The 23,595-nt window shown below is 34.0% G+C and overlaps 1 protein-coding gene across 1 annotated transcript in view; it reads right to left on the bottom strand.

Annotated features, from left to right (window-relative positions):
* hob (bridge-like lipid transfer protein family member hobbit) overlaps nucleotides 1-23,595 on the bottom strand; it is an 844,941-nt gene that overhangs the window by 641,032 nt on the left and 180,314 nt on the right. The window contains exon 14 of the mRNA XM_090409957.1: nucleotides 1,539-1,575. Within this exon, the coding sequence (XP_090266083.1) occupies nucleotides 1,539-1,575 (37 nt within the window). The remainder of the gene's footprint in view (nucleotides 1-1,538; nucleotides 1,576-23,595) is intronic.

Here is a 23,595-nt window from a genome sequence, read left to right as displayed (position 1 = left end):
CGTGCACCTGCCCAAGATTCAACTGCTTCCCATGCATCACAGGCCATTCCATTCCTATGCTGATCATTCCCATACATACCTGACCCATTTTCCTACTTGCTTGCATTACCTATGACTTCCTCTGATCTCATCACTCACTTCCTTCTATGAACAGTCTCTCCAATTAATTCACACCTAATTCATTAAAATCCAGTCTGTCTTTTATACATTTCCATTTGTCTCTTAAATACATTCAACATGAACATTCTGCACTTCTTTCTCCTCACATAGCTCTGCTAATGTAGCATACCACTCATGATTTTTCACTTGCCATCTCATCATCATCATACCTGAGTAACACTTCAACTATTCTTTCTACCACACTGCTGTCTTTAAATATCCTCAATGATCTGATATCCAATGTCACATTCTATGTCCAATGAAATTATTTGTTCTTGCCACAATCTCTAACTTTCTTGTACACTTACTTCTCATAACCTTGATCTATCATCCTGTTCATCCTCCTTCCTGGAGAACAGACCTTGTGCACACTCTTCATCCTCTGCAATTTTAATAATAGAATCTCCATACAGCACTACTTGTGAATAATTCATCTCTCCTTTTTCTCTGATATTTTTCATTTCATTCTTTTGTCATTTTCCATTTATAAGCACAAAATGTCTAATCTCATTTTGCATGTGCCTTATTTCATTTCTCATCTTAATCAGCAATTGCTCCATCAATTCATCATGAGTCAGGATCTCATTCATTCCTGCAATCATGCCCAATTTTGCTCTTTCAATCTCTTCCATAGTGGCGCAAAGTTTTAGTAACACAACTAGTAGTTTCATTATTTTTATAATCAGTTACGACCAAATTAAACCCAGTTTATTTATAGTTAGTAACTAAGGTGAGAGAAAACAGTCTGACCATTGATATTAAGTCCAAAGGTCATTCTGCTTGGTTCTGTTGTATTGTAAAAGAACATGAGGTTAAGGACATCTGAGGGAAGGGTGTTCCACTGGAAATGAAACTTGTACGATATTATGGTATGGAGTGGATTGTCTGGTATTCTGGCTGGTAATGGACATTTTGCTTGAAGTCACATCTTATAGTAATGTTTTACGGCTGTGGGGCCAAATGGCGAAAATATCATCAAAATATCTGAGCCAGACTTTGGGATTTAGGCTGGTTGAATCTAGAGCTCTAGATTTGCTTAGTGCAGCCTTTTGCCTTTTATCCATTGAGTGCTACCATTTGACCCCTTTGCATGTGATTTTAAAATTTGAATGTGTACCTGCTTTCTACTTGAAATAGTCAGTAATGCAAATTGCCACAAGCTGATTCATCTGAATTTGCAGTTGTGATCTTCAGAAATAGTGTTCGTCCTTAAGTTTTGGACACCAATGTATTATTTTAATGCAAAAGATAATTTTTCCCTTTAGTAAGATAAACAGAAACACTATAAAATAATACTTTTAAAGGAGAACATGATGGAAATGGAGAAAAAACATTTAATAGTAAACACATAATTAGACTTACTAAATTAGATAACTTACCTTGAATCTTGCAAGTGTTCATGATGCTCTTCATATTCTAAATTCAAATATTAAATTTCAAAAAGTTATTAGAGATACATATTATCATATTAAATTGAATATCTCAATGATTCCAAAGATTCTCATAATTGGTAGGACATACACACAAAGAATATCATCTTCCTTCATTTTTAACAAATAATCATTTTTACACTATAATGGATTGACTGTTATCAAGTAACCAATTTATTTTCCCAACTACAGGTGAAACTCATAACATACACTGTTATAAGAACCTTGCACTATAACCAGTTAGTACATCTGCCTCTGAGCGGCAGATGTACTAACTGATATCAAGTGTAAAAAGTACAGTACTCATAGGAAGGATAGCAAATGACCTGAATCCAGTTAAGTTAGAAAGATATGAAAACAACATTAGTAACAATCTTTCAGCATAGTAATGACTTTGTAGATATCTGGTTTGATGCAGAGTCTAATAAGACTAAAAAAAATAATGGGTGTTATTAGAGACCTGGTGGTTCATTTGCTGGTGATGGTGAAATGCATCATTAAATCAGGCTGACAGGCACTAAAGAAGTTATCATCAAGAGCTACTTCAATTATATAAACACTGATTGGGTAGCAGGGAAAAATCTCATGACAAATGAAGCTTGAATCTGAGTTATTGTGAGAAAGCTTTCTCAAGCAGCATGAGAAAGAAGAAACTCAAGGTCAGAGCATCAGATATGATTATAGTGTGAAAAGGGAGATTCGGTTAAAGATATCGCTGTTATGCATCCAGCTGGTGATAGAGATAATACGGTACAGATCTGGGAAGTGACAAGTATATGGATTTCATTCAGAAAAGGTTACATGGCGAGTTGCAAAAGCAGAAATTATGACCAACCGATGTGAATATTAGCTAAAGACCATGTTAGATTGGAAGGATATTGGCAGCACGTGAAAAAGTTTTTAAAAAAATACCCCAATAATGCCATATCAGAAGATGATCATAGAGTTCAAAGAATAAATAGGGTATGAGTAAAATGAATGCGCAATATTATTACGTAAGAAATCTTAAGGAAAGGAAAATGTAAAGAATGCCATGTGCATATGGATTATGTCATCATCATCATGCATATCAAGGATTTAGGATATGAATTATCCTAAATATGATTATCAAGGATATGAATCAACTAGAGGTATACAGGCTACTATGACAGTACTATATGATTAACTTTGCATTATTATTAATTTCCTATCAACAATTTTCCACCAAATTATTCTTTGTCAACACTTGAATATTCTTGTATCTGATATTTCAGTATTCTAAGTGCATTTTTCTAGCCCTAATAACAATATTATGGATGAGTTAGATAAGGGAAAAAAGGGAAATGGTTACAGCATGATACCTTTTGGACTTTGCTAAGGCTTTTGACAGGATTCACAGCAAGGTTGTTTGCCTTCAATACTGTGGAAGCTGAGGGATCCATGCTGTAGGATCTGTCCTTGGCCCATTTCAATCAATCTTTACATTAATGGCATTAGGATTTGACAGGAGGCATATAGTTACTTGCTGATGATGATGCAAAAATAGGCAGGATAATCAGAAATGCAACTGACATGCAGCACTTGCAGAATGATGTTATTTCAACAGGATAGAACTGTGGGCATATAAAAATGGCTGTCATTTCAATGTCAGTTAGGTTACATACTTTGGTGTGATGATATATATATTAGGGTTACCAAGTAATTTTATATAAACTTGGTTATTTTACTTGGTAACCCTAATATACATTATTCCCAAGGTAAAAAAAACTTATTTATATATATATAAAACCCTATATATATATATATATATATATATATAGGGTTATTCAAAATGAAGGAACAGATTGTACCTCTTTATGAAGTTTTTATTTCCAGCAATATAAACATGAGTTATATGTCACTTGACAGGAATACTGTCAGCTATTCAGGCACTCTGAATATCTGACAGTACTCTGAATATTCAGACACCCTGAAGCCTGGTTGGCCGAGTGGTTAGTGTATCTGCTCTCCAGCCAAAAGGCTGCAGGTTTGAATCCTGCTGTGGGCATGGATGTTTGTGACTGTCTGTGAAAGTGGTAGTGGTGGGCGGTAGATGGCATTTTGTGTAGTTGCCATTTGTTGATTGAGTGAGTGCTGGAGACAAAGTTGTAGAGTCGAGGGAGATGCCCTCCCTCGATGAGTCTTTGGACTCCCTGGAGGTGTCACGTAATAATAATAATAACCATATGTATGCACCTTCTGTAATACAACACACATTAAACTGATAGTCCATTTCTTGCCATGCCCTTTGTAACTGGTAAACAGTTCTCGAATTCACTGCTGCTACAATTTGATGCTGAAGTTCTTACAAAGTTATGGGTAATGGTTGTATGTAAACAGTATCTTTAACAAATCCACAAAGATAAAAAATGCAAGGGATTAGGTCTGGGGACCTGGGTGGCCACTTGCATAGCACAAGCTCATCTTTCCCACTATGACCCATCCAGCGGATGGGAAGTGTTGCGCTGAGATGATTATGGACATTGCAGTGCACCATATTGCATGAAAATAAAGTTAGTAGAATCATGTTCAAGTTAAGGGAACAACCAGATTTATAACATATCAAGGTATGACATCCCAGGTACTATTGCCTCAGCAAAGAAAAAATTTAAGAATGAACCTCCCTTGTCATAAGCAGATTTACTCATGTTAAATCTGCTTATGACATTTACTTATAAATTTTCTTGTGAGAAATGGCACAAAACACATTCACTTTACACAAGTTTCTTTCATTTTCAATGTTTGCATGTGGATGTCCACCCATATTCTCACATTATGATGATTCACTTTACCACTTAAACAAAAAGATGATTCATAAAAAATGAGTCATGCTGCAAATGCATCGTCTTCAATGTCATCCAACATTTTTACGCAAAAGTCTAACCTATTTTCTTTGTCCTTCCCCATGGGTGGGGGGGGGATAGTGCTTGCATTAAATGCAACTTGTAGCCTTTCATATGCAATCATTTCTTGAGAACAGGCCATACCATTGTTGGAGAAATTCCTTACCTGTGGATTTTTTTGGGCTGCATACGAATGTTTGTTGAATTCCTTCAACATTAACTTTGGAAACACGCGGATGATCCAGGCCTTTTCCTTTACAGTTGCATCCCTCTTCTTGAATTTTTTTTGTACCATGAGTAAATCTGCTTATGACAAGGAGGTTCTTTCTTAAATTGAGTGAGGAATTTACGCTGAACTGTAATTACGGAATTATACCTTGCAAATTCAATAACACAAAGCACTGTCTCCTGCAGAGATGACATTTTTGTTAACTCTTTGAGCAAGTAACTGAAAGATCTTTTAGTTTCAAGCACTGACAGTGCACTCTAAAACACTCCAAGCACTGACAGTGCTTGGAGTGTTTTAACAAGAATAAAACTGATTTTGTGTGTCAATTTATTACTATGGATGAGACTTGGATTCATCATTACAATTTTGAAATTATAAATTCGTTTTATCATTGTTAGGCCATGAACTTTTCAGACCACCCTCGTATATGTATGTATGTATGGGTTAAGGCAATAAACAATATGATTTGTTAAGCCAAACAAGTCATCATTCAGCATCCATCCATGTGAACATCTAGGAACAGGATGCACCATAGGAAGTTGAAGAATGGACATAAAATCCCAGTTGGTTTTTTGTATTCACTGCCTATATAAAGAAACCCCCCCTCCCTCCTTCTTTCAGTAATCTAACTCTTAAGATACCCCACAATTGATAATAATCAAGGAAGTACATAGGAATTTCCTTAATGAATGATTCAGGAAAAAATTAAGCAAGCATACTAAGAAAAAGATTAAGACAGCTGAAAATAGGCAATTTTATTTTTATTTCCAATTTTAAATATTGACAAATTTTAATGGTTCAATAAATTTACCCTTTTCAAATGATATGTTAATCATGGGTGCTAAAAGATTTAACTTATGTTTATTTACTACTACGAGGTAGCAGTGCCAACTTTCTTTCTTCCTTTTCCCAAGACTAGAGAATAACACGTATGCCACAATAAAATTTATTATGTAAATATTTAGTTTTATGTATCATAAGACATCAATCAGTAAATTATCAAACAAAAACAGGAATACATTGATGATTTGATGTTGTTTACTGTGCCATATGTGTTATTCTCTAGCTAGGGATACTCCACGGGTGTTATTATACAAAATTATATATTATACAAGAAAGAAAAAATTTTCCAAGAGATTTACTATGCTCTTGAGATCTTTTTTATCAAATAATTCTAAATAAATGGAATTGTTTATTTATGATAAATGATTTATATACCTTCCTCTGTATACCTTCACAGCTAACATAACTGGAAAAATAATGATTCATATAAGTGACTAAATTACCACAGTGACATCAATGCAATTTGAGAATGCTTGTGTTTACCTAAAATCAGAACATTTCAAGTGACAGATAGTCACCAGGTCTCATACAGCAGCAGTTTTTTTCCTCCTTGAATCTCAGGGAGCAAAAAAGGCAAACAAGCCAAAACACACAAAATTTATAGACATATCAGACAATGAAGATAGGATTAAGTGATCTATCACAACCAGTAATCATGTTTCTAAGGTGCAAGTTACTTGGCAATTCCAGGTCTCTGAGCCTACTATTAAAGGAAGATGGAATGTGTTGTGGATACACACACACACACACACACACACACACACACACACACATATATATATATATATATGAGTAATCCAAAACCTACAGATTTAAATCCTTATTAAAATTTTTTTACAGTATTTTTATTTATTATTGGAAATGTTTATGTTAAATATTTTTTATGGGGTGCTTAAGGATGAAAGCTGTATAATTAGGAGGAGACTACTATGTATGTGAAGACACATTCTAGAAATCATTACCAGCCTATGATTTCTAGAACATGATTTCTAGAATTTCTAGAGACTACTATGACATGCAATATTCATTTGATTGTGGCCAGCATTCTGATAAAATTGAAACCTTCCAAACGCAAGACTATCTAAGAAATATTAGCCTTGAAAAATGTATACAATAACAACAAAAATGTGTTATAACGTAAGCAAATAATGCCACTGTCATTTTGGGTAAAACAGAGTATAGCAAAAATGAACAAGCTTTTAAAAGACTCCTCTATACAACAGACTGTATATAAGGATTCTACTAATAAATTATTAAAAACGTTACACCTTGGTCCAAAGAAGTTACCAAAAAACTACAACTATGAGTAATGTTAAACTACTTCAGATATAAACCCATGTCCAACATACAACTCGCCAAACAATTAGTAAAATCACTTTCCCCTGACAGATAACTCTCTCCTTGCTTCATTAAAAAGTCTGTTCATTTTAAACAACATTAATAAAAAAATCTTTCTTCTTCTTTTTTTTTTAACTTTTTTATAGCCACTTCTCTTCATAGAGAAATGTACCAATACCTTATGTCCTGATAGAGCAGTAAAAAAGAAAGATTGGATGACTGATGAAATTCTTTCCCTCATGGATCAACGCAGATCATATAAAAATCATAATCCAACAAAATATAAAGAGGTTCAGAAAATTATTAAACACAAGATCAAAGAAGTAAAAGAAATCTGGACGAATGAAAAATGTAAAGAAATAGAAATTCTACAGGAAAAGCATGACAATTTTAATCTACACAAAAGGCTGAAAGAGACCTCAGGTAAACGTAAGAAAAAACAATTCTGTGTCCTTCGAAATGAAAAGGGAGAAATTATATCCGAAAAGGATGATAAAATACAAGAATGGGTGAAATATATAGAAGAACTCTTTACTGATAACAGACAGAACCCATAAAACACTTATGAACATATGGAAGGTCCATGCATTCTAAGATCAGAGGTAGAATGTGCACTAAACTCAGCTAAAAATGGTAAAGCCCTAGGCCCGGATAGAATACCAGCAGAAATAGTAAAGTTATTAGAAGGTGACAACATTAAAATATTAGTAAAGCTATTTAATAAGATCTACGAAACAGGCATAATCCCTCAAGACTGGTTACAGTCAACCTTCATCATGCTACCTAAAAAAGCAAATGCGAAAACTTGTAATGACTATAGAATGATCAGCCTAATGAGTCACATTCTCAAAATGTTTCTGAAAATAATTCAAAAAAGAATTTACAGAAAATGTGAAGACGCCATCAGTGATACCCAATTTGGCTTTAGAAATGGTTTGGGAACAAGAGAGGCTCTTTTCTGTTCTCATATCTTATTCCAAAAATGTATTGACCAAAACAAGGAAATATTCATTTGCTTCATCGACTTCGAGAAAGCATTTGACAAAGTCCAACATGCTAAAATGATTGTACTATTAAAAAGAATTGGATTAGATGGTAAAGACATCAGGATCATTGAAAACTTATATTGGAATCAAAAGGCATCTGTTCGAGTTAATAACATTATTACAGACTCCATTAACATCAAATGAGGAGTAAGGCAAGGATGTGTGCTGTCACCTCTTCTTTTTAACATATACTCAGAAGCCATATGTCAAAAAGTCTTGGAAGGAAGAAAGGAAGGGATTAGCATAAATGGTGAAATCATCAGTAATGCTGATGACACAGCTCTCCTGACAATATTCAGGATCTTCAAAATATTCTGGAACTAATAAATGAAGAGAGTGAAAAAATAGGATTAAAAATAAATATCAAGAAAACTAAATTCATGGTCATAAGTAAGAAACCAATTCTTAATTCAGCACTTTCTTTAAATGGGAAACAAATAGAAAGAGTGGCAAAGTTTAAATATCTCGGACGCTGGTTAAATGAAGATTGCAATCCAGAAATGAAAATAAAAGTCAGAATTGAAATGGCAAGAAAAAATTTTCTCTTGATGAAATCAACACTGTGTAACCGCAGTTTAACCTTAGAGCTTAGAGTACGCATGGTTAAATTCTATGTATAGCGTGTACTGCTGTACCGTGCAGAAACTTGGACCTTAAAGACAACATCAATAAAAAGACTTAAAGCCTTCGATATGTCGTTATACAGACTAATGTTAAAAATCCCATGGACAGCAAAAACGTCCAATCAGGAAGTACTGGAACAAACGGGGAAATCACGTGAACTTTTAGATACCATAAAGATAAGGAAAACTGCATATTTTGGTCACCTACTTTGTAATGAAAAATATAAGATACTTCACTTGATTATAAAAGGGAAGATAAATTGAAGAAGAGGACAAGGAAGACAAAGAAAATCTTGGCTGGCAGACATCAGACTGGTATGAACTCTGAGAGACTGCTCAGAGTAGCTGAGAATTGCTCAAAATTTGCAAAGGTGGTCGCCGACCTCCGATAGGAGATGGCACTCAAAGAAGAAGATAGCCACTTCTGGCTAAAGGTGTCTCCAAATTCTCTCCATTTGTTTTTATCCTGAGCTTGTTGGTGCCAAAAAGTTCCAATTGTTTTTCTTATCTCATCTGACCATCTTCTTTCAGGTCTTTCAGTTGATCTTTTACCTTCATATGGCTGCCATTACAGTATAACTTTTGTCCATCTATTGTCCTTGGGTCTTGTAATGTCCTGCCCATTTACATTTCTTTCAAAGTATGTTTTCTCCAATATCTAAAAATTTTGTTTTAGCTCTTATTCTTCAGTTTCGATTTTATCTCTAAATCTTACGTTTAGCTGACATCTTTTCATTCTTCTTTCTGTTTATTTATCTATTACTTCCTTTTTTGATTGGCCAGGTTTCTGCTCTGTATGTCATAACAAGCAATACACACTAACTGACTCTGTTCTCAGGTTTTATTTTGCTGTTTAAAAATCTCATCAATTTTCCACAAGCTGACCATCCCATTCCTATTCTTCTTTTCATTTCTTCCATGAACTCCTTATTTCTTTCATTGTTAACAATTTTTCTCAGTATACATCCTCATCTACTATTCCAATTTCTTTATTGTTTACCTTAATAAGGTTGTGTCTTTCATCATATCCTTCTCGGTTTCTCATTATTTTAGTTTTCCCAGAATTAATGTGTAATGCAATTTTTATTGGTTTAGTTGTTAGATCTTCTATCATTTCTTTTAAATCTTTCATATTGTTTGCAATAATATCATCAGCAAATCTTAGGTTATTTAATTTAATTCCATTAACATTGACTCCTTTATTGAACCATTCTAAATTACTCATCATATGTTCCAGTGGTAATGTGAAGAGTTTGGGAGAAATGGTGTCTCCTTGCCTTATTCCTTGATTTATGTGAAATGTTTTGCTTATTTCATTAAGAATGATATTCAATGTAGCATTTCCATAAATATATTTTAATAATGTCGATAAACTGTTTTTTAAACTCAACAGATGGAAGAAGAGCAAATGGGATTTAGAAATAGCAGAAGCACAATAGATGCAATTTTCACATTAAACAGATTAGCAGATCTTATGAGAGAGAAAAATAAAAAGCCCTACTGCTGTTTTATCGACTTCAAACAAGCTTTTGACTAAACAGAAGCAAATGCATTTAAATTCTAGAAAACAGAGGGTTCGACAAATACCTATTAAACTGTATCAAGAATTCAGAAACATAAGTAATAGTGAATTACAAAAACACAGAAACAGATCAAATAGCAATTAAAAAAGGAGTTATGCAATGCTGTCCATTGTCACCATATTTATTCAACCTGTACCTAAAAGAAGTAGTAGACAAGGACTACAGATGTGTGAAGGCATAACTGTAAATTGAAGAAATACAATACATTTAAAGTATGTTGATGGCATAGTTATCACTACAGACAGCCAAGAAAAATTAGCAAATATCCTGACCAAGCTGCATCAAACAACTAACAAATATGATATGAAAATCAATTTTAGTAAAACAAAACTAATGGTAATAGGAAGAAAAAGGGAAGCAATCCAAATGAAAACATGAAATAATAATAATATAGAAAAAGTAAAGCAGTTCAGTTACCTAGGATCAATGATCACTGCAGATCTAGACTATTTCGAAACCATCAAACACAGAATCAATAATGGATGGATAACAATGGGCAGACTACAAAAAATTTTGGAACAATAAATGATTAAGCAAAGAACTCAAATTAAAGATATATAAAACAATGATAATTCCCACATCTCAGAATTCTAAATCTTAAGAAAAAAAGAAATGGATAAACTCAATGCTTCTGAAATGAAATGCTAAGAAAATCAATAGAACAAACTGGACAGAAAGCAAAACAAATGAAAATGTCAGAGAAGAATTTAACTTTAAAGAAACAATAATTACAGCACTAAAAAAGAGCCGACTAAACTGGTTTAGAGTTTCAAGAATGATCCCAAAAAGACTACCAAACATATTATTAAATGGTAGAATTGAAGGACAGCCCAGCAGAGGAAGACCAAGAAAAAATGCATTGATAACATTAAAGAAAGCGCCTAATTAAACTCCATAACAGAACTTCTTAAAAAGACAGCAGACAAAGAAATGGCAAAAATTTGCCATTTCTTTGTCTTGAAAAAGCAGTCTAACCAAGCAAAAAATAAACTTTCAACATGAATAAATCTTAACAGGAACACTCAGTAGGAAAATACCTCTGCAATTCTCACAATCAGTTTTATTTCCCTTTTTATATATGGGTACTATCAGAGCTCTACTCCAACCATCTGGAATTCGTCCCTCTGTCATGGCCCTCTGAAGTATACAGCGCAGCCACTGTAAGACTTTTATACCACCATACTTCAGCTTTCTGGTCGAATATAATCTACTCCAGCTGCCTTTCCACATTTCAGGTTTTTGATGGCTTTTTCTACTTCAAGTATGGATATGTATTTCTGACTGCATGCCTGGTCAGTGTTTTTTACCACTGTGCTGTCATCACTGCTTGTTTCATTTAGCAGTTTTTCAAAGTAATTACTCCATACTTCAAGGATATCTTTTTTCTCCTGTTTTCATGTCACCTTTATCATTTGTAATTCCTTTCACAGTACTCTTTCCTCCATTTCTGAGCTTTTTCAAAAATCTCCAGAATAATTTTGCCACTTTCTTGATATTTATTTTCTATGTTCTTACCAAAGTATTCCTGTGACTTTTGTTTAGGTAATTTTACACAGTGTTTAGCTTTCTTACATTTGTCTCTGTATTCTCTAAGAGCACAAGCTGACTTATTTGCCAGGAAATTTTGATATGCTTTCTTCTTTTCCTTCACTGCCTCTTTAACTTCTTGTGTCCACCATGGAGTTCTGATTTTTCTATTCTTGCAGACAACCTCGCCACATGCCTCTCTGGCTGAATCAATCAATGTTTTCTTCAGGATTTGCCACTGAATCTCCAGGGTTTGGTTCCTGTTCTCAAACTCTTTCATTTTTTCTTCAATAATCTTTGAAGAAAAAATGATTTCTGATATATTCTAATTATATTCTGTATATATTCTATTAATATTCTAATCACCCTACAGTTATCCTGCAGAAATCCAACAGTTATCTACAGTTCACATCTGAAAGCAGCTCAACCTGTATTCACTTTAAAACTTTCTTACATGTTCTTCTTTTCAATATGAAATTCAATTTTATCCTGCACAAGACTAAATGGCAATCGTTTCCAATTTCAAATCCTCTGTACACTCTATTGTCCTGCATCAGGAAGAAAACATCACTATCAACAATAACATAGTCAATGAGACTTTTCTTATTCCTAGCTTCTTCTCTCCATGTGAATTTGTGTAGATTTTTATGTTGGAACATGGTGTTAGTAATAACTAGTCCATGTCCTGAGCAGAAATACGAAAGGTATTTGTCATTACTATTTGCTCTTTTCTCCAAATTTTCCCAAAATATTTTTGTATGTCTGACAATCATTTCCAGCTCTGCTATTTAGATCCCCAACAAGGACCAACTTTTCCTTTTTCATTGTGTCAGTTGCTTTTTCTAAAGCATCAAAAAATTCGTCCACTTCTACCTTAGTGGAACCTTCTGTGGGACCATAGGCACAAGTAAGTCTCACTGTCTAATTCCCCATTCTGATATTTGCCCAAATCACTCTACTTGAGACTAACTGCCATTCAAGAAGATTAACCTCGTATTTAGTGTTGAATACTATGGCTACTCCTTCTATTCCTTGATTATGACAATCATGAATATAACATTTGTATATTCATGACAATCATGAATATATCATGAATATAACATGAATGCCTGAATATAACATTTTATATTTATAGGTATTATAGGTATATATTGTATTTATAAGTTCAATAGACTATGTATTGCTTGATATAATGTCCCATTTACATATAATGGGAATTATATGTAAATATATAACTGTAGTGTTTTGAACAGCTTTCCTCTTGGCTCTTTGTTGTATGCCTTTTCCAGATCTACAAAACTTAAATAAAGATCCTTGTTATATTCTCATGATTTGTCAAAGAGAAAATCTGATCCTGATGAGTTCTATTTGGCCTGAACTGAGCTTGTTCTTCTCCATGCTTCTCCTCCAAAATGTTTCTTAGCTGTTTCTCAAGAATACTTGCATAAATCTTACCAGGAATACTCAGTAAAGAAATTCCTCTGTAATTTTCACATTCAGCATTTTCCCCTTTTTTTTTTTATAAATGGGTACTATGATCAGTCTATTCCAATCATTTGGAATTTGACTTTCTGATCAGGCTTTCTTAATTATGTAGTGTAGCCTGTAAAACTTTTATACTTCCATATTTTAGCATTTCTGGTTGAATATTATCTACTCCAGCTGCTTTTCCACATCTCAGGTTTGTGATAGTTTTTTCTACTTCAAGTAGAGATATATATTCCAGATGGCATTCCTGTTAAATGCTTTCTACCACCTTACTGTCATTGCTTGTTTCATTTAGCAATCTTTGAAAGTAATTACTCCATACATCAAGAATATCTTTATCCTCGGTTTTCATGTCCTCTTTAATCATCTCCAATTCTTCCTTTTACTTCTAGTAGCAAGGCTTATACATTGGTCAAACATAACTGGTAATTAGTTTACGGAATTAACAACGCAGATACCCTCCAAAGAATTTGTTGGAAGAAAACAAAAATAATACACCACAGCAAGATTAAATACGAAAGAATATTCAAGGAATCATCAGCAGCTCTAAAAAACGTTCCTAACCTCTACAAATTTGGGTGCATGAAACTATCCCAAATTTGGGAGACTTACGTTATGAGAACTTCAGCCCAACTGCTAAGACAACCAAATTAGCCATGCAGAGGGCACCATTAGGACTTCAGGAACAATATTCGTTTCTTGCTTTCTTCCTCATTTGCTTTTGTTAGTGCCTGCGTGCACATACCATATCTTTATGTTCCTGAAGATGACAACGTGACATTGCCGAAATATAGAAGTTATTCATTAAAGTTACCTTTAATTAATATACTTTATATGCGTTGTTAATTCCGTAAACTAATTACCACTTTTACAGTACTCTTTCCTCTATTTTGGAGCTTTTTCAATAGCCTCCAGAATATTTTACCACCTTCCTGATATTTTCAGTGTTCTTACCAAAGTCTTCCTATGACTTTGTTTCTTCTGCTATTGTTTATATCATGAAGCACTGTTATGGAAGACTATCAAAACTTTATCTTGGTAACATTAGGTAAAAAAACTTTTACCATGCGTAAACATGGTAAGTGGTTTTTTTTTTAAACAAATAAATAAAATAAAACAAAACAGAATTCAGATTCCCAAATTCTTTATAGACAGTAGTAGAACGCTGTTCTGAGTAACCTGGTGTTTCCTTATACCCATCTGAGTCAGTCTATTCTCAGTTAAAAATACTTGGACTTTGCTTACATATGTATTCTGCTATATTCATTGAGATCATTAGATACTTATCCATATCACTTTGGCATTATTCCCTTTCCAAGAACACTTCCCATCTTTTATATGCATTTTTTTTGTCCTTCATTTGCTCTCTTTTGCTTAGCCTGATTAAGTAGTTGTTTATTAAATTTAGTAAAATGGTCATATCTACATAAATGAATATTAAAATAGGTACAGATGTCCCTGTTTCAATGTAATCTTGTATAGTTATCTTGCCTCTTTCATTCATAAAGTTTTAGCCTTTTTGTTATTCATTTGGATGAAAATTGAATTAACATCTGTTTTTCTGTTGGTAGGTCCTCTTCTTCAACCTTCTGGTTCTGTCCACTGCTGGACAAAGGTCTCCCCCATGATTTTCCAGATCACTCGGTTTTCTGCCTCTCCCATCCATCTCACTCCTGCAATTTGTTCCAGTTCATCTCTCCACCTTCTTCTCGGTCTTCCTCTTTGTCTTGCTCCATCTATTGGTCTCCACTCTGTTGTTTTTCTAGTCCATCTCCCGTCACTGCATCTGGCAATATGGCCAGTCCATCTCCACTTAGCCTGTTTAATGTATTTTACAATATCCATGACACCTGTTTGAGATCTTATCCAGATATTTGTCTTCTTATCTCTTAATGTTATTTTTAGCATACTTCTTTCCATGCAATGTTGTGTTGTTCTCAGCTTTTTGTTTAGGGCTTCAGTTAAAGTCCATGTTTCTCCTCCATATGTTAGAACAGGAAGTATGCAGTGGTCGAAAGGTTTCCTTTTTAGACTCATAGGGATGTCACTTCTGAATATGTCTCTCATTTTTTCAAAAGCCATCCATCCAAGGTAAATTCTTTGTTCAATATCTTTTCTTTGGCATACTCAAAGGATAACAATTGGCCCAAATATACATATGAAGTAACTTGTTCTATTTCATGGTTTTCAACTTTGATAGTTCTATGATTTATGTATTTATTCATCATTATTTTTGTTTTTTCTCTATTTATTTTTAATCCAATTTCTCTGGAGGCTTCATTTAGCTGATTTAGCCTTTCTTCCAGATCTTCAAGATTATCTGCTATCAGGACAATATCATCTGCAAATTTCAGATGATGCAGCCTTTCTCCATTTATGTTTATTCCTTTTGTTTCCCAATCAAGGCTTCTAAAGACTTCCTCTAGTGCAGCTGTAAATAATTTGGGAGATATGGTGTCGCCTTGCCGGATGCCTTTTTGTATTGGGAACTTTTCACTGTGTTTATATAATTTAATTACAGCAGTTGCATTATTGTAAATATGTTTTAGTGTTTCAATATATGGTTTCTCAATTCCCTGGGTTTCAACTGCTTTTAGTGTTGCAGATGCTTTAACTGAATTGAATGCTTTTTCATAGTCTATATAAGACAGAAACAAGGGTTTATTGTATTCAATTGATTTTTCAATGAGCTGTCTTAATATGGTTTTGGACCATATTGTGTATTATAATACTTTGGACCATATTGTGTGAATATGGTCCAAAGTATTATAATTCTTCCTAAATCCAGCTTGTTCACAGGATTGCATTTCCTCTGGTTTAGATTTTATTCTATTATTTATAATTTTTGTGAAAACTTTATATATGGTGGGGAGTAGGCTTATAGGTCTGTAGTTTTTAATTTCTTCCTTATAGCCCTTTTTAAAAATTAATATTAGAAGTGAATTGTTCCAATTTTTTGGAATTTTTCTCTGTTTTAGGCATTTATTGAAGAGTTTACTCAACTGTTTGATGACAGGGCTTCCTCCCAGTTTTAAGAAGTCTACCATAATTCCATCTTCTCCTGGGGCCTTTCCATTCTTCATTCCCGCAGTGCCATTTCCACTTCACCTTGTAAGATCTCAGGGGCATCATGTTCTTCCTCACTCGAGTTATCCATAGATGATTCTAGGATGTCCCGGTCTTTGTCTTCATAGAGTTCAGTATAAAATTCCTGAATTCTTTTGATTATTGCATCTCTATTTTTTATCAGTTCACCATTTTTTCCTCTTACAGCAGCTATTTCCTTTGTTCCAACTGATAATGTTCATCTTAGGACCTTCATATTACTATTGTTTTCTATTGTTTCTTTAATTTTCCTAGTATAATACGATCTAATTTCATGTTTCATCCTTTTGTGTATAGTTTTACAAATTTTTGTATATTCTATTTTATTGGTGTCATTCAAATCGTTTTTCATATCTCTTCTTTTCTTCATCAGATCTAAGGTTTCCTGTCTTAGTTTTTCCTCTCCTTGGTGCCTTTTTACACCTCTACACAATACCTACGTTGTTGGTAAGTATTGTGTGTTATTTCCTCTGCAAATATACCTATAGACAGTTGCATTAGTTTATTGGTTATGGTATTTACATTTTCAGCTGGGAATCTCTGGCTTCAAAATCGAATTAAGAGAATTACTGTTTATCATTTACTTTCTATTTCAATTCAATTGTTCATTGTTTTAGTAATTAATTTTCATATGTTATTGCAGCATTTATTTAGTAATCTCTTTAATAGTTTTTGGTTATTTTCTGTTCTCTTCTTAAAATTTTGAATACATCCAAATCTGAATTCAAGCAATTCAAATCATTAATTTCACTTCTAAATAGAAATGAAATGACTCTTATCATAAACCTTATCTTTTCAGCTTTTACCATTTATGGCGAACATGACCTTGAAGAGGATTAATAAAAATAACTGTACAGGCAGTTATTAGCCATTCATGGCATTAATGGTTGTTTCTTCAATAAGCATGGTCTTTCTTCTCCTGATCAGACAGTCTGCTATGTTTATATAATAACTTTTAAGCACTGACATATATATTTTCAGATTTCAGCAAGTTACATCTCTATCTTCTTAACTTAATAAGCAGAATTATCTATGAACAATATTTAGGTTTCTTTAGAAATCTAAATATTGTTCATACAATTTTAAGCAAAGAAACCTATGATTATAAGTAGGTATAAAAATGTTGTTTACGTGTGTAAAAATAATTTTGCTGAATAGTTTGATTAACTAAAATTATCCATTACTCCACATTACCTTGCTTCAGAATATTAGAACAGACTAATAAGCTTGCCTTAAAATTAGACAAGCAAAAGATATATATATATCGTTTTTTGAAGTCTATGGCATTTATATATATGAGTAAAATTGCCTATAAAGCTTGACAAGACTATTGACAATTTGTTCAGCCAGCTTAAATGTTGATCTGTCATCATCATTAAATTCCTGCCATGTACCCTCAAGGGGTGTACAGGATATGACAATACTACATGAAAAAATTACATCATTACTAACTTCCTATCTACAATTTTCCTCCAAATCAGTCTGTTACTTGACAAGACTCCAACATTATCAGATCTCATATTTCTATCGTCTAAGGCACTTAGTACCGTATCAATCCACCTATATCTTGGTCTTCCTCTGGGTCGTTTTCCTGCCAACCTGGCAGAGAACACTTATTTTGCTAATCTTTCCTCTCCCATTCTATTTAAGTGACCATACCATCTGAGATTAGCTCTGCTAACGCATTCCTGGATGCTGACAATGTCAAGTTCTTTCCTAATATCCTCATTTTTAATATGATATTGCCATTGATGCCATCTGTTCACGCCTCTAATCTTTCTCATGACTCTCATATCTGCGGTCTCTAGTCTTTGGTCAAGTGTTTTACTTCTGACCCAGCTCTCAGATCCATAAGTTAAAATTGGTTTGAACACAGTCTTGTATACAGCTAATTTAGTGTTCCGACTAATTTCTTTCTTATTCCATATGAATTTATTCAATTGACTTCCCACGATACCAGCTTTGCTGATTCTGTTGTCTATTTCTATATTTAGTTTACCATCTTCAGTAAAAATTGTGCCTAAGTAGCTGAAATGTTTTACTTGTTCCACAGGTTCTCCATTCACAACACAGTTGACATTTTCAATGATTCTGCCTATTTTCATTGTCTTTGTCTTTTTATTGCTGACCTTCATACCATATCTATTACAACAGCTATTCAATTTAGTCAGAGAATCTTGCAGACTTGTAGCGGATTTATTTAGAAGTATAACATCATCCGCATAAAGCAAAGAGCTGACATTAACATCTCCAATTTTGATATCAGGTTTAATACCACATTCCTTCATAATGTGATCCATATAGATAATGAATAACAGAGGGGATAATGTACATCCTTGTCTCACACCAGATTTAACATTAAACCATCTTCCTGTACTTCCTTCAATTCTAACTGCTGACTCACAACTCAAATAAAGACTAAGTATTGCTTGATATAATGCCCCATTGACACCATATAAATGCAGCGTATTGAATAGCTTCTCTCTTGGCACCTTGTCATATGCCTTTTCCAAATCGACAAAACTTAAATACAGATCTTTGTTATATTCCCATGCTTTCTCGACTATTTGTCGTAAAGTGAAGATCTGATCCTGACAGCCTCTATTTGGCCTGAATCCAGCTTGTTCTTCACCAAGCATTTCTTCCACAATTCTTCTCAACCGTTTCTCAAGTATACTTGCATAGATCTTGCCAGGAACACTCAGTAGGGAAATACCTCTGTAATTCTCACATTCAGTTTTATTTCCCTTTTTATATATGGGTACTATGAGAGCTCTACTCCAATCATCAGGAATTCGTCCCTCTGTCCAGGCTTTCTGAATTATGCAGTGCAGCCACTGTAAGACTCTTATACCACCATACTTCAGCATTTCTGGTCGAATATCATCTACTCCTGCTGCCTTTCCACATTTCAAGCCTTTGATGGCTTTTTCTACTTCAAGTATGGATATGTATTCCTGACTGCATGCCTGGTCAGTGTTTTTTATCACTGTGCTGTCATCACTGCTTGTTTCATTTAGCAGTTTTTCAAAGTAATTACTCCATACTTCAAGGATATCTTTTTCTCCTGTTTTCATTTCACCTTTATCATCTCTAATTCCTTTTACAGCACTCTTTCCTCCATTCCTAAGCTTCTTCAACAACCTCCAGAATATTTTGCCACCTTCTTGATATTTATTTTCTATATTCTTGCCAAAGTCCTCCCATGACTTTTGTTTAGCTAGTTTTACACACTGTTTAGCTTTCTTACATTTGTCTCTGTATTCTGTAAGAGTAAAAGCTGACTTATTTGCCAGGAACATTTGATATGCTTTCTTCTTTTCCTTCACTGCCTCTTTAACTTCCTGTGTCCACCAGGGAGTTCTGATTTTTTTATCTTTGCACACAACCTCACCACATGCCTCTCTGGCAGAATCAATCAATGTTTCCTTCAGAGTTTGCCACTGAATCTCCAAGGTTTGATTCCTGTTCTCAAACTCTTTCATTTTCTTTTCAATAATATTTCTGTATTTTAGTCTATAGTTTACATCTGAGAGCTGCTCAACTTTTATTTGCTTTAAAACTTTCTTACATGTTATTCTTTTCAATATGAAATTCAATTTTATCCTGCTCAAGACTAAATAGTGATCACTTCCAATTTCAAATCCTCTGTACACTCTGGTGTCCTGCACCAGGTAGAAAACATCACTATCAACAATAACATAGTCAATGAGACTTTTCTTATTCCTAGCCTCTTCTCTCCATGTGAATTTGTGCATATTTTTATGTTGGATCATGGTGTTAGTAATAACCAGTCCATGTCCTGAGCAGAAATCCAACAGATATTTGCCATTATTATTAGCTTTGCTCTTTTCTCCAAATTTTCCCAAAATATTTTTGTATGTCTCACAATCATTTCCTACTCTACTATTTAGATCCCCAACAAGGACCAACTTTTCCTTTTTCATTGTGTCAGTTGCTTTTTCTAAAGCCTCAAAAAATTCCTCCACTTCTACCTTAGTAGAACCTTCTGTGGGACCATAGGCACAAATAAGTCTCATTGTCCAGTTCCCCATTCTCATATTTGCCCACATTACTCTACTTGAGACTGACTGCCATTCAAGAAGATTAGCCTCGTATTTTGTGTGTTGAATACTATGGCTACTCCTTCTTTTCCTTGATTATTATTGCCTGAATATAACATTTTGTATTTATTGCTCAGAAAGATCTCACCAGTTTTGGTCTTTTTTGTTTCAGTCACCCCTATTATGTCGATCTGGTACTTATCTAATTCCTCAGCTAGCTCCATTTCTTTGCCATTCAGGCATCTTACGTTGATAGTACCGATCTTTAACTCTGGTGATGTTGAGTTGGGGTTTGTTTTCAGATTTGTTGATCTTATAGATGTTATACATGTTGATCTTATAGATGTTATATCACAGGGTATGTAATCTACTGTTAATAAAATTAAGAAAGGTGGTAAATGTGACCTGATTCAGTGTTACACATAATGACAGCTTAGCTAAAACAGAAACTTCAATGTTTGTAAGAGGAAAACCAGAGATAAATGTATTCTCAAAGTAAAAACAAAGGTGTAGAATGAAAATTTGCATGCTTTTTATTTATTTTATTTATTTTTTTAAACAACAAAAAAATGAGCTGACTCCAGAGATTCTAGTTGTAGTATCAACGACTGCAATGAAACAGGGCAGACAATTTACAGTTAGTAGAAATAATTTGATGACTGATACACTATGAATATCTAGCTTCACATAATTTAGTGAATGAGAAGAACCTTGCTAGCACATAAACAGATTCAATGTAAATGTTAACAATGAAATTGACAAGTTCATCAGTAGCATTTTATTCTGATCATACATTTTATTGTCATATATCCTTAAAGATGAACCTAAAAAAGACCCAAATTATGTTCAATGGCTAAGGTGCTACCAGAAATAATGAAAATCAAATTATGAAACTGAGCAAAAACATAAATGAATCATTGCACATACTAAGGACTAATGATCAAAATACCAAGAAGTCAAAAGACAGACAATGCTTTGCTGGAGAGCATTCAGAAATTAAGATTAGACATTCAAAAGTCAATTACTACTACACTTCTGAATCAAAAAATTAGAATAATTAAAGAAAATGCGTTGAATGATTTGCAATTCTAATTTATTGCATAGAAAATAATTATTACCAAATATTAATTAGCATCATCTAAATCTATGTACTTTGTAGGAAGTTTATTTTCCACTTGGTTAGACTATAATAAATTTAGTTTAATCCTTTATCCAAGTGTAAGCAAACAAAGTTTGCGCCTGAAGTATCTTCAGCACTGAGGCAACTCGTAGTAAAGGTGGACCAAGCTCTCATCACTCCTTGTCTCATTATCACCCATAATGCAAAGCACATCCCCTTGCAGATATGTATAATGCTATGCATTAAGGGAAGGGCTACTACTCAGAACGGTTTCGACCTTTATTGAGGTCTCGTCAGTGGGAGCCAGATCCAGAAGTGGTGATACTAAGGCAGAAGCAATAGAGAGGAAAATAAACTTCCAACATCTTTCTCTAAATCCAGAGTAATTTAATAATAAGGTGGTACCTTTTGGCAACTCGTATAAGTAAATATCACCTCTCCATTGCTTCTGCCTTAGTATTACCACTCCTGGGTCTGGCTCCCACTGATGAGACCTCATTATAGGTCGAAACCGGTCTGGGTAGTGGCCCTTCCCTTAATGCATAGCATTATACATGTCCACAAGGAGATGTGCTTTGCATTATGGGAGATACTGAGACAAGGAGTGATGAGAGCCTGGTCCACCTTTACTATGAGTTGCCTCAGTCGTGAAGATGCTTCAGGTGCAAACTTTGTTTGCTTACACTTGGATAAAGAATTAAACTAAATTTATTATGTACTTTGTAGATTATATAACCATGTGAACACTTAAAAATGCAATATAAATTAAAGAAAACTGTGAAACTTGAAAGCATTCACAAAATTAAAATAATTTTTAACATGGTTCATAATATTAGAATATTCCAAATTTTTCTGATTGGTTTTGACAATAGCATAGAAATAGCATATATTTCAGTAGCTGCGGGACTGACACGTGTGAGAAATCGTTTGCGCATGGATTTCAGTTAATCATTTGTTAAACATGGGTCGAATGAGTGACATATCAGAAGCTAAGAAGTTTTGTGTGGTGGTTCTACACAAAGAAGGCCAAACTCAACAGTTTATAGCTAAGGAATTGAAATGTTCTCAAGCAAGCACGAGTAGCGTATTGAGACAGTATTCTAATAACCTGAGTTTTCAAAATAATTGCTGTAATAGCAGTCAAAAGGTAATAACTACATCAAGAGATGATAGGAGATTGAAGAATATCATGAAAATAAATCACTTTGAAAGTTTAAGGTATTTTCACAGGAGATGGAAAGAACTATAGCAAAAATTAGACCCCAGCTACTCAGGAGCTTGCCGACATGCTTTAGACACCCATGACATGAAACGATGGGAAAAGGTCACCTTATTCCACAAGAGCAAATTCAAATATGAAAAACTTTTCCTGGATTCTGCCCCAGCCTTAAGGAACTATCTGATCCTCAAGAAATTTAGTTGTATGAAACTGTCTCAAATCTGGGAAGCACTCACCCCAAGAACTTCAGCCTAACAAGCCAAGAACACCCCAGTGAACCTCAGTCTATCCCCCTCCCCCAGTACGATACTATTTAGTACTTCAAATGTACTTTTGTTGTTTTTGCTTCAGTCATACTTACCCTATGTAGTGCATGCATGCACATATCAATTTATTCATGATTCACTGATGATGACAATTTGACTTTGCTGAACTACTGGAGACATTAATTAAATTTCACTCTCTTCTTGTGCTGATATTTACTATTATTTCCTAGCAGAAACACATCAGATCTATAACCTCCTCAGGTTCAAAAATTAATCTTATGCACAAAATGTCAAGACACTTTTAACACAAAAGTGGCATGTATGCACGTGAGCAAGTGCGGAAGGAGAAATAATCTGTTCAAGTCTTAATGGAAGAACTGTGGGTTGCATTTATTCAGGAAGTAGATTAAATGAAGGGAAGGGATTGAGAAGTTGGTTCAGTGAGCAAAACTGTAAATGGATGTTTCCCAACAGCTGCAAATATTCTTATATTATTAGAGAAAAGCAATGGAATGGTGTTGGCCAGTTTAATGGAGCAGTACCCATGTAAACATCTATAAAGAAGATAATACAGAAACAAATCTTTTATATAAATATGATTTCTGAGGTGTGTATGTATGTTAAGCAGATTGCCCTTCTTTATACTTAATTGTATCAGGAAGGGAGTTGGGGTGTCCCCAAAAGTGTAAATAAC

This window comes from Typopeltis vanoorti, chromosome 20 (assembly GCF_054136105.1).
Source record: "Typopeltis vanoorti isolate ZY-2024b chromosome 20, IOZ_Tvanoo_1.0, whole genome shotgun sequence".
NCBI classification, from domain to species: Eukaryota; Metazoa; Arthropoda; class Arachnida; order Uropygi; family Thelyphonidae; genus Typopeltis; species Typopeltis vanoorti.
The sequence above is the reverse complement of the archived record's forward strand: the minus strand, read 5'-3'. Positions and strand labels throughout refer to the sequence as shown.